Source organism: Epargyreus clarus, unplaced genomic scaffold (genome assembly GCF_041222505.1).
Source record: "Epargyreus clarus isolate Ecla_fem2 unplaced genomic scaffold, WU_Ecla_fem_2.2 ptg000035l, whole genome shotgun sequence".
Classification (NCBI taxonomy): Eukaryota; Metazoa; Arthropoda; class Insecta; order Lepidoptera; family Hesperiidae; genus Epargyreus; species Epargyreus clarus.
Window position 1 is genome coordinate 1,720,581 of NW_027332240.1, and position 13,226 is coordinate 1,733,806.

The 13,226-nt window shown below is 32.6% G+C and overlaps 1 protein-coding gene across 3 annotated transcripts in view; it reads right to left on the minus strand.

Annotated features, from left to right (window-relative positions):
- LOC140756369 (phosphoenolpyruvate carboxykinase [GTP]) overlaps positions 1-13,226 on the minus strand; it is a 33,912-nt gene that overhangs the window by 11,561 nt on the left and 9,125 nt on the right. For 2 of the 3 annotated variants that reach the window (XM_073091843.1, XM_073091844.1), the window contains exons 1-2: positions 2,009-2,264; positions 34-133 (exon numbers count right to left, since the gene is read on the minus strand). In XM_073091843.1, coding sequence (XP_072947944.1) covers positions 34-133; positions 2,009-2,073 — 165 coding nt within the window. In that variant the 5' untranslated portion in view covers positions 2,074-2,264. Of the gene's footprint in view, positions 1-33; positions 134-2,008; positions 2,265-13,226 lie in introns of those variants that run through there. The other variant, XM_073091845.1, reaches the window with a different exon arrangement.

Consider the following 13,226-nt stretch of genomic DNA (forward strand, 5'->3'; position numbering starts at 1 on the left):
GTAAAATAACACTAATATCTACTTAAATCTTACCTTCGGTGTAAGGGTGGCGAGTTGGGGGGTTGGTTTGACCACACCACGGAGAGCAGCCTGGTGGGCAGCACGGCTGCAGCTCAGCGCCACTTGCGCACATCTGATGACAAAGGGAATTTGTTAATCTTATTATATATTATATTTACAAATATAGCTGTAGATTTTCCTATTCTTCGGTTTAGTTTGTTGGGTTTTTCAGTAATAATCCCAAAAAATTGTCCGCTAGTTTTTATGATGTAATTATTTTATGGTGTTACTTACAAACATAGTTTTTCATAGGAAAGTACGGCTCTTGCTTTGTTTTTTTTTATGTAGAAAAGTTAAATAGACCAACTAATTAAAGCTATTTTTAGAGTTAGTCTGGTTTTCATCACTATCTGGAATCTTTTTTATAAAACATTGGAAAACCTTAACATAGAATTTAAAATGTTTTAAAAAAACTGCCTCTATGATTGGCGTTAAAATTATAACATAAGTAGGTATTTTACACATATGGTATCCTACTCATTACCTTCATACATACAAATAATACTCGATAGCGAACCTATAGATAAATGTCGCCTTCGAATTAATTTTCATAGTTAATGAAGTTTATATTGATAACACATATTTCGAATGTACTGTGTTTGTGATCTTTGGACTAGCCTATTAAAATAGACTATCAGTAGCATTATAAATCGTTTATTGGTTAGGTATATCTAACAATTAACCTTGTTCAGAACTCGTTAAAATAATTAGGCTACACTTAACGATAACGTACACTTTATGAAAAAAAAAATGGTTTTCACAACAAGAAAGATTGCAAAACATTTTTTTTTTGGAAAAATATTTTTTTGACTGTTGAAGACAGGTGGTGTTTAGTTTATCAATATGTTGTAAACAATTAAAACTAATATTACGTTAATGACTTTTCTTTCTGATGCTTTTTTTAGTAATTGAATTGTAATAATTTTATATTATTAGTCATAATATAAATTATAATTGTTTATTATATTTTACTAATATTATTTTATTTTTTCGTAAATAACGTTAATATATTATTAATATAACTATTCGAAATTAGTTATTGGGTTTATTTGCTTAAAAATAAAAAGGGCGAATTTAGTGCCCAATAATAGAGACCAGAATTGGATGATGAAAGTTTGTGCTGAAATTGAAGTTGAAGTTGAAAACGAAGTTGTATAATAATAATGAATAATTATAAAAATTAAAAATATATAAATAATGTAAAGGACAATGCCCATGAAAGTATGGACCGCCGTCCAGAGTTGCATCAAATTGAAACTTGTTGTGGACGATGTATAATTAACCAAATACTACCACCAATAATTATTTTTTAGATCAGCACCCGGGCTCTGAAGTTATTTACCGAAATGTTACATAACCTCAAAATCGAAAATATCCGACGAAAGATTGATGGTCGGTTTTAACTGATAGTAGGTATCTATAATGTAGTTCGACTAACATATTCCATTTACTTTTAAAGGTAGTAGGTAAAAAAACCTAAAATAATCCTAAAAACCTAAAATAATGAATTCCGAGTATAAAATACCGCCATTTTAATTTTTAAGAACAACAATCAACATTTCATCTTATTTTTTCTTAAATGGAATCCCCTTGTTCAAAGAAACTATTCTGATCGACAAACTATGTAAAAAAATCAAAAAATAATTTTAATATTACTTTCATTTTGATGCCTGAGAAAAATCATTAATCAAAACACTAATAGAACTAATAGAATCTTATTGAATTCCGAGTATAAAATTCCGCCATTTTAATTTTTAAGAACAACAATCAACATTTCGTCTTATTTTATCTAAAATGGAATCCCCTGTTCAAAGAAACTATTCTGATCGACAAATTATGTAAAAAAATCAAAAAATAATTTTAATATTACTTTCATTTTGACGCATGAGAAAAATCAGTACCAAGAATGGGCATTCTCCTTTCTTATTATATTTTTTTAAATACTTACTGTGCCGTCTTCTTCACGTAGTCTTCGGGGACGGTTTTAAAATGCAACATTTTTAAAAATCTCATAAATTTAAATTAAAGGAAATACAAAAATAATACTATCGTGTAAGATTCTGCAACCAAAATGTTCTAAATTTTATCAAAATTACTGAAACTGAACAGGAATATGAGCCACCTATAAGTTTTAATATGGAATCTATCACCCATTTATTAGTTAGGAGTTGAAAACTAGGCTTTAGAAGCGCGAATGTTTGTTACCGCGCGCGAACAGTATATATAGCGAGGGAGTGTTTGTATCGCGCGCTGTGATTGGCCCAAATCGCGGGCGGGTCACCTACGTATCAACTTATTAATACTAATAATAAAACGTCTCCATGCGATAAAAACAAGTTTGTTTTCGCTGCTCGTAATTTATCATGACATGCACGTTTAAACGAATGTGGTTTGAAATTGAACGCAGTCATTTCATCAGAATCTGGTTAAAGCTCAAGGTGATATTGCGTAAGCAAGGGGAACGAATACCCAAAGCCTTTCTTTGTCAGTCATCGTCGAACATGGTCGAACATAGCAATGTCCAGAGTACTATTGAATGAGGTATTCAGGTACACAACAATGATTCATTCATGACGGCAAACATGGTAACAATGCTGTGTATAAAAATAATGATATCGTAACAACTAATATTGTAAATGTGAATGTGAGTTTGTTTACTACTCTTTCGCGTCTTAACTACACAAGCAATAGTCATGAAATTTTGTTGGTTTTCAGGGATTCAGAAAGCGGCATTTGGTACCTTCTATAAGAAAAAAATACTGTTCCCAAGGGATTGATAAAACCTTTAACTGTGAGAAAGGTGCGATAAAAGCTAGTAAAGAAATATATCGCCTTGATAGGCATCGCTGTCACATCTATTTCTGTTATAACAGCGCTGTTGTGTGCTGCTGTGTTCTAGTATGATGGTAGAAAGACTCTTAAACAAGGAGTTCAAAATTAATCCTAAGGACAATTAACATTGATTAATTAATCTATGGCTAATAACGAATCTTTGGCTGACTTCAGAACTCTACTTCTATCTTCTGTTGATTATAGAGATCTATAGCAATATTGGTTGCTTAGAATAAAGTGGTCTGTTTTCCTGTTATAATAGCAGATAGGAAAACTAAAGTATACCAATTTAGTTGTTTTGAATAAATCAAAATAAGGCAATTGATAGACAAATCAAGAGTGACATATTATGGAATTTTACAAAGATCGTAAACATTGTTAATTGATCATTTCATATTAATTGGCACTGTAAACAACCTCGTCAAGCAAACATATGTCATAATGAGAATGAAATCTGTTTGTAAACAAATCAAACCTTTAGTGACTTATTAAATAACAAAAACATACTTGGGCTTAGAACAAGAATAAGAAACATTGGATATTGTGGGCACCCAGTATTTTTCTTATATAATATAGAAGAAAAAACACATGCAGTCCACCTGATTGTAAAAAGCCATTAGTTTTTTTTATAATATAGGAGTAGCAGACGAGCATGCAGTGCACCTGATGGTAAGTGACTACTGCCGCCCATGGACATCTGTAAGATAGGACTAGATTCCTAACTGAGGTCGTCCACAGATGCGCCGCTATCCCTGAGGACTAGACTGGAACGCTTTGGAAAAGTATGCATCCCTTACCAAACCCTATAACGAGAACACAGCAGCACTTAACACCATTGTTATTCGGCATAAATAGGTGTGGCGGTGATCCCACCGGAGTCAAATCATAAAGGGTTCTACGACCTTCAGAGTAGAGCCACGAATGCATCTACCATCATCTTTGTATTATAATTTTTTTTGGTGTTGTCAGTTACATGCAACAAATAAAAGTTATTACAGTACTGTACACTCACTATTCACTTGATCTTGATATTGACCTTGCTGTTAAAACAAAAGAACACATTTTTCTAAACTACTATCTATATAGCTAGCAACCAGCTGACAAATTTCATTTCATTACAATTTATATTTATATAAATTTAAGGCAATAATGTAATTTTGATTTTAAAGGGATAAATATTTTTATAAGTAAAGTATAAACTAATTGTTTTTTTTTATAATATAGAAGAAATACCAATCGAGAATGCACCTGCTGGTAAGTTACTGCTGCCCTGAGTTAACCTCAGATACACATTAAAATAAATAACCAAATGAAATATGAATATGGCTTCATATTGCACTAACAATATAGGTAAATTTGGGTATAACAAAAAAAATCTTAAAGAAATTAACAGACATGTATTTCGCTGTTAAAGTATAACAAAATATTCTTAAAAACCCACTTATATACATTGTATATTCAATCATTTATTCTTTAAGGTCAAAAGTTATTGCTTTTTGTAAATTCACTTGAGAAGTAAAGGTTTCTGGATATTCTTGTGTCATTAACATATTAAATGTCGTCGTCTAGAATCCGGTTGGGGCGTGCCTTTTTGTTATATAAATATAGACGGATAATATATGTATACATGTTTTTGGTGTTACGTCAGCCTTCGATATAGGATCTAATATTTTTAAATACTAATACTTGTTATACATGAATATGCTTTTAAATAAAATTAACGATTAAATAATTTATTGTTATCGTCAAAACTTAATTATTTGGTGTAAAATATATTATTTTATTACTATTTCTGTAAATTTATTTTACTATTTTTTCGTTTTAAATTTCTTTATTAACACATGAATTACTAATTATTTAAGTACCTACGTTACTAAAAAATGTTTTTTTAATAGTTTTCAGTTCTGTTCGGTAGATATTCAATATTTAATACTTTAATTTATTATTTTGAATGTTATTTGAGGTTTGATTGTTCTAACTTATAATTTAGCTTACTATTTTCTGGACTGAATACCTTTTAAGAAAAGTTACGTTAGATGCTAATATGTACTAAACTAATATGAGGCATTCCAATTTAGCCCTTAAGGATCGGAACGTAGATTACAGTCCCACTTGAGACTCCTAGCGACAAGAGCCATTTAGCAATAACTACAAACATATATTTGCTTTTATAAGATAAACAATTTAACTCACAATGAAAGATACCATATCTTTCTTTTGTAGTAAACATTCGGGTTAATAAATTTTGGATGGCTTCTTGATTAAGCCACTTGGAAACTCCTATCGCTATGCCGATAGCGCTCAAATGTCAAGAGCATTGAGTGTTTGTATTTTTAGATCTGTTGCTAATCTAAAGTGAATGTCATTGTGAAAAAAATCTGTCTCGATAGGATCAAGTTTGTTGTGGAGGCATAGGTAGGTTAATGTCAGGTAGCTTGGTTTTTTTTTAATCTATTTTAAGCCACGGATTGATAGCGAAAATGTTTTGATTTACCTTTTTTATGGTCATCATTTTATAAATAATTAAAATAATAGAGTTAATGAAGTTATAATTTACTTAAGCTGTTTTGGCCTTTTGAAAAAAAAAGACTTATGAAAAATTTCCTCATTTTTACGTGAACCTTTTATGTCTTTTTGATAACTATTGGCGAGTCTTATGAATAGAGAAGGTATTTTGCACCGAATTTCAACCACTGGGCTGAATTTGAACTATTCGTATAATTGAACCAATTTAAAACGATGACGGGCGTGATTTTTTTCACATGAGGATAAAATTTAACGTAAAATATTGGCAAAAACCCTATCCCCCTTACCCTTATCTTTAATTATAAATGCATATCGGCATATTCTATTTATATTTTCCTTCGATATAAGAAATGATGGAGTCATTTCTCAAATCTCAAATCGTTTTATAAATGTAACTTAAAATCACATTTTGATCGTCACATTTAAATTATTTTCGATTTAAGGTACATGTATACTCGACATTTATATCACATACTCGACATATCGTACATAATGTATAGGTACTTAACTGAGAATGTCAAGTTTTTAAACCCTACGTAATCTGCTTTATACACTTTATTCTCGAAATGAATGAATTTAAGGTATTCCTTCTATCTGGTTACTATATTTTATGGAAACCAACTTGAATACTAACTATACACAATTTTCTTTATACTTTTCCTTTTACCTTTATTCAACACTGCGTACCGCCGCTTCTCAACCTTTTCTCAACAAACTACGTCAAGCATAAAGAGGTTGAAACTGTGCAGCCACTTTATATACCAAGTGTCGATAATAATAATGACTACAGACTCCAAAACTTGTTTGCCACTGATACTTATTTGAATACGGAATTGTGTTAGCACATACCACAATTATTATAGGTATTTTATGTATGTCTATTACATAACATATAAGTGATACGATCAATACATTCAGTTCTTTTTTATTTAAATTAGCAATAGGAAGTTATTAAAATATGTTTGGATATTATTATGAATGCAGTACACAGTTAATATTAATATTTAATCATTCGTAGAACCTTTCAAGGGCATATAAATAAGGTAATAAACTTTAACTATTTATTATACAAAAAATAGTAAATATAGATATACTTCCTTTAGCAGGTATACTACTGTTTCATTTATTTATATTCTTAAAATGTTGTCGTAGAAATATAAAATGAACGACAATATAAATCTTTACATGAAATTTATACAGAAATTTTATTTATATGCCTATATCATAGGAAAATTATTCATTTAAATCATACATATCATGTAATAGATATAACTCGACAGAATATAATAATGTATTTATTTATTAGGGGAAGAACATAACCCATTTAATTCCTTTATTTAAATAATAGTTTTATCAAACTAAACCACTTTCAGTTGTATTTGTGAACAGAGGCATAACACCATGGAACAGAAAAAACAAGTGGAAGTGCAAAGTAGGCGTGGCGCGGGGCTCCACTACTAGGCGGTGTTACTCTCACTTGCCTTCAAACGAGTCTACTCATGTTTGAGCATCGGTCCGAGACAGATGTTAGTCAAATTCAATAATAGTACATTACAATACGAGTCAGAAAAACATTTTTCGTCCGCGTGTTGTATAAAATTTTATATAACGGGGTCGGAAATGGGGGTTTTGCGCACGCGAAGCGTGCGTAAAACGTCAATTTACGCACGCCGTGATATAAAATAATTTTTTTAAGACATATTCTGCTATTTTGGAATGTAAAAATGATAGCAGAAAGAAGACAATTAAAAATGGAGGTGTTTCGTACCATCACTGAGTACAATTTTAGTTTATTTTTCCTAAAATCTTAAAAATATCAAATTTATAAATAATTCCCATATAGTCATGCTAAAATCAACCTTACTGCTCATTTTTTATGACACAGTAATTTCATAGAAATTACTGTGTCATAAAAAATGACACATAATTGTCTGCTTTCGGGAACATTTTCGTTTCGTGCATTCATTTTTAGGACTTCTATTTACGTAACCTACGTTCATGACACTTAACCTACCTATGTAGGTAATACTTATTTTTTTTTGTTTTACTTCTTCATAATTAATCCTTGTTTAATTTTAATTCTATTCCACATTTATAGCTCACAGTAGATCGATGAGTATCGATAATTTTATCGTCAATAAACTCTCTATTCCAGTAGGAGAAATATTACGCAATTTTGGTCCGTAAGTTTAATGAGCTTAGGGCTATAATTGCATTAAGCCCAATCAATGCCATCTACGGTCAATTAGCGGAACTACATTTTCAAATACTAAATGATGTAAATGCTTTTAAATGTTGTAGCAAAATAAACCTTAATATAATGTGCGCCTAAGTTGTTTTTACATATTCATTCTGTATATTTTAGAATAGTTTCGAGTTAACTATAAACGACCAATAAAATGATATTTACTTTAGTAGTGTTATATGTAACAAGAAAAACGCAAGTGTGAGTTTGGGGACAACGGTTCCGATACATTCGCTCGTACTTACCACTTCTACTTGATTTTCTTTTCTATGCATAACACCATCCAATTTTAGTTCTGCTACTGTCCGCTAGATGGCTCTAAATGTTTTGAACAAAAACGTTATAGGAAATATAATTAGAAAATATTTATCGTAAAATTTTTAATATCAAGACTTATTAAAATTTTATATCATGTTATAATCATATTATGTTATAAAATAGCAAGATTTTTTTTTATCAAATATTGAACATTGTTTGGTTGTTATCCATGATTGTCGAAGCATAACATTATAAAGAATCCACTTACCTCCAATCATTTGGCAACAATTGACAGCTAATAATAAAATTAGAAAAAAATCTATTGTTAAACTACTCTTGTGAATATCTTCTTAAATGGTAATACTGTTAATAGTCTTCGGCATTTACATCTTAGCAATCCAGATCGGTATGAAATATTTTCCTGGTTTCTTTGTTTGGTGGCCACCTGTGCGACCGGTCCTGAAGGTCACGGCTTCCTTTATCGCGGATCAGGAAGTTATCCTAGATCACATTCACTACGGCACAAGTATGCGCCCGCGGCGTTACTCGTCATTAGAAATTGACTGTTGTTCGCAGTAAAAAGTTTTTATATAGGTACCTACATATTGTATGTAAATTATTATTTTTATTTTTTTAACAAAAAACCCGACTGCTTAAAGATGTAGCCTGGAGACTTTCATTTTTTAATCTCATGTGTTAAAATCTAATCGTTTGGGCTGCATGTCTTGCCAAAAATACAAACAAAAATACAAACAAAAGATTACCCTGCGCAGTCGGCAATTTTTAACTGAAATTGTAAATTAAAATAACACTTTTGGACGAAATTTAATTGAAATTTTATAAATACACCAACTGAAAGTTGTGGAAAGTGAACGGGGGTCGTACCACCGTCACACCTATTTCCAGTAAGATATTTTACTGAAAATTCAAGAATTACTAATGTTCTTAAAACCTCGAGCTCGATCATAGATGCGTTACTTTTCCCGCCAAACATCTCTCCTTTGTTATTAGGTAGAGATAGGTTTTTTATAATATAGGAGTAGCAGGCGAGCATGCAGTCCACCTGATGGTACTCGTAAGTGGCTACTGCCGCCCATGGACATCTGTAATTAACCCCAGATAGGATTAGATATTCCTAGCTGAGGTTGGCCACAGATGCACCGTTATCCTTGAGGACTAAACTGGAATGCCTGGGAAAAGTATGTCTCCCTTACCACACCCTTCAAACCAGAACACAACAGCGCTTAACGCTGCTGTTATGAGGCAGATATAGGTGTAGCGGTGGTGAATCCACGATGTATCTACTACCTTTGATTAAGTAGGTACCCAGACAAAAACATATTTTAAACAGATATTTTATAAAGTTTAATCTCCCGTAATACATATCAAAACGACAAAATATTATAATTAATTAACCATTACATAATATAAAAAATAATATTTAGTAAGCATTACAAAGTTTCAGGAATATCCCCAATTAGAATGAATCGCATAAAATGATGGTTCAAAAGGTCAGTGTAAACTAAAAAAAAATGGGATCACTCAACCGGTGTTATCATAACTTTAGCAATAATATGATAAGGTAGGTATACCTACTTATTTATTTTATGTGTTGTTACATAAGTTTTGTGTTTTGTGGTTTCAATATATAACTAAGTATAATAAATAGAAATAAATAATTGATAACATTATAAAAATTGTTGGAAAGGGAAGAAAATGCGACGAAATTGAAAGGAAAGAAGAATTATTATTCTTTACAGAGCTACAAGGTTTTCTTTATAGGAGTATGTAATATAGGAGTAGCAGACGAGCATGCATGCAAAATTTGAACGTGGTAGAACCCTTTGTGGTTCGACTCCGGCGGCACCACCGCCACACCTATTTCTGTCTAATAACAACAGTGTTAGGCACTGTGTTCCGTTTTGAAGGGTGTGGTAAGGGAGAAATACTTTTACGAGGCGTTCCAGCTTAGTCCTCAGGGGTAGCGGCGCATCTGTGGACGACCTCAGGTAGGAATATCTAATCCTATCTGGGGTTGATTACAGATGTCCATGGGCGGCAGTAGCCACTTACCATCTGACCTGTTGTCGGCCACAGGTCGCTATCCCTGAGGACTATGACTATGCTGAGAAAATAGGTGTGACGGTAATGCCGCCGGAGTGGAAACACAAAGAGCTCTACCACCTTTAAACTAAAATATAAGATGTGACTCTATCAGGGCTATAAGGGTGAAATGGGATGAACTTGAAAGATAGAACATCGTTTTTCACAATTTCACATCCTATCGATAAAAGTTAGATGTAATAAGTCAAAAAAAAAAGATACCGGCCGAATTGATAACCACCTCCTTTTTGAAGTCGGTTAAAACTAAATTTTGTTATAAGCATGCGTAATTGCGTATATCAGCGTATCTGTCTATAAATTGGATAAACCGATTTTGATTTACTTTTTTGTGTGAAATCTGTCTTGATCGAGACTATTTTTAAGTACCTTTGATGAAAAAAAACATTTCAGTTATTTGAAGATCATCAGTTCTTTTCTACTTAAAGCCGAGGGATTTTTCAATTTTTTTATTTTTAATTTAATAATTTTCATTTGGTTTCTATTATTCCAAAAATTGAACGTAAAACCATGTTTGGGAAATTGTGACTGACAGCAGAGGATGCTGATAACATGATAAGAGTAATCCTTCGGCGTGATTCATCTTAAAGTAATCACATGTTATTGAAAGACGAGAGCGATCCACTTTAATACCATCTTACTGTCAAATCTTGAGATAGCATATCTGAAGATTTTGCAAGATTACCTTCAGATAAAATATATATGTCTGAAGTATGTATGTCTAAAGATAAATATAATATAGCGAACGTGTCTGAGTGATATCAAAAAGAAAAATAGAAAATCACATTCAAATTTGAGTAGTAGTTTTTGAAAATATCGCGGACATATTAACTTACGTAGTATATACAGGGCCGGATTTAGAGGTGTAGAGGCCTTGGGGCAACAAAGGAACAAAGTGGAGGCCCCCTGGCCCCAAATTATTTCCCGAATAAAATGAACAATTTTTTCAGTTGAGTTTTTCAATAAATATTTTATTGTGAAACGCAGGTAGATTCTTCTAGTATTCATGTTTGTACAAAGTACTGTAGATAAAGGTAAAACAGCGAAAAAAAATATAAAAGGAAAAGATATATTTTTTTTTACTAGTGTTTGCTAGTTGGAATTAAAAAAAACCGACGTCTCTATTGTAGGGGCCCCTCTTTTGTGGAGGCCCCGGGGCCGCCGTCCCGGTTGCCCTCCCTTAAATCCGGCCCTGAGTATATACATAGATACATAGCGGTCGAATACAGGACCTTTTTTGAAAGGACCTTTGTTGAAGTCGGTTAACAAGATATAGAACAAATCAATTGTTTAACCAAAGTAGTATTTTTTACAAAATTATTTTTGTACATCAAAAATAATCTATCACTACTTCGAAGGTGTTTCGTTATGGAGAAGAAGCGGAGAAAGAAACTCCATAAAATGTACATTTACATAAAAAAAATACTCAATGACAACTTATAGGTATTAATGGAGCATATCGATTTATATTTATTTTGATAATAAATGGCGTTGAACGAAATCAAAATACTAAAAAAAAGATTTTGAAAAAAAGTGGAGTTGGCTGATTTGCGAATTAAGGTATCGATATGGAGCTGAAGCTATTTCAAACCACATAATTGTGTCGGTCAAATAATCACTTGTTTAATACGCTTTTTTAATACAGCATTTCTTTAATAATAAGTTAAAACTTTTTTTCTGGGAGATGCTTCATGTAATCTGGAGTAGGTTCTATTAGCAAAGCGTCGAAGATGGAAGAACCCATTGTGTTCGATTCCGAAGACACGGGGTTATGTTCGGAAACGAACACAATGCACACGGCCAGCTATTTCAACCTTTTTTTTTTCTTTTCGAATTGGGGAAACCTTCAAAAGGTACCCGACGACGTGGGATCGACGCCGGGTTATGTGGGATTTTTACCGCACTAAAACCCCCCCGGTGGCCGTCCTCGGCGCTTGTTGGAGAACTCCGGGATCTCCAACGGAACACAACCGGAGTCCTCCAAGTTTGAGAGTTTGAGCTCCCACTCTTGCCGCCCGCGAGCCCGGAAGTCCCCTTTTAGTCGCCTCTTACGACAGGCAGGGGATACCGTAGCCCTATTTTAACCCCGGAACAGCTATTTCAACCTAATAACAGCAGTGTTAAGCGCGACTGTGTGTGTTTAAAGGGAGTAAGGAAGACATATTTATACGAGGTGTTTCAACTTAGTCCTCAGGGATAGCGGCGCATCATTGGCCCACCTTAGGTAGAAATCTAATCCTATCTGGAATTGATTACAGATGTCCATGGGCGTAGAGATGGGTTGTACTAGGTAAATGTGGGACTAGGTATGCCTGTTCCTAATATTTAAAAATACGTGATACAGAAACCTCTTCCACCTAGTCCCATAAAGTCTCATTAGTAAGTACAATTTGGTGTGGACTAGGTACTTATTCTTGGACTAGGAAGCTAGTTCGTTCATGCCTTAAAGGTTTCCTGAGCCGGCGCGGCGTCCAAAAAAAGAAAACTTGGTCTTGGACTAGGTACTTATTCTTGGACTAGGTACATATTAAAAGTTGGACTAGATCCGACCCGGTAAAATACCTAGTCCCTGAACCTGTTCCAGTATATACGCCTCACCTCTACATGGGCGGCAGTAGCCACTCACTATCAGGTGGACTCGTCTCGTCTGCTACTACTATAGTATAAAAAAAAATCTGTGACTTAGAGTTTGTTATTATGTTACTTTAAGCTTACATACACACAAATCAATAAATATTGTTGTTTAGTTACTTATTTCCGCAATTGAGTAATCTTGTCTCGTCTGTAATAAACAAATAAATAATAATAAATATGTATTACGCATAATATTTATAACTATTATAATTGAACTGCCGGTATCCAGTTTATACTTATTATTTAATTGGTCCTGCCGGGGTCACGACTCAAGATAATTAGCAACTCCTAAATTTTCCATTAAACTATGATTTTATTACTTAACTGGTTTGCTAAATGTTTTGCTAAACGAATGCTAATAAATATAGCCAATTTGTTAAAGTGGTTTCTTAAAGTTTATTACGGTTAAATAAATATGTATTTGAATATTTATTATCTGTAAAATTTTTAAGATTTTAGAGAGTCATAGACTATTGTCTATGGTCCATGGTTTTTAAAAAAATGATTAAAGCACTAGATAACCAATTAAAAAAGAAGACGATAAAGAAAA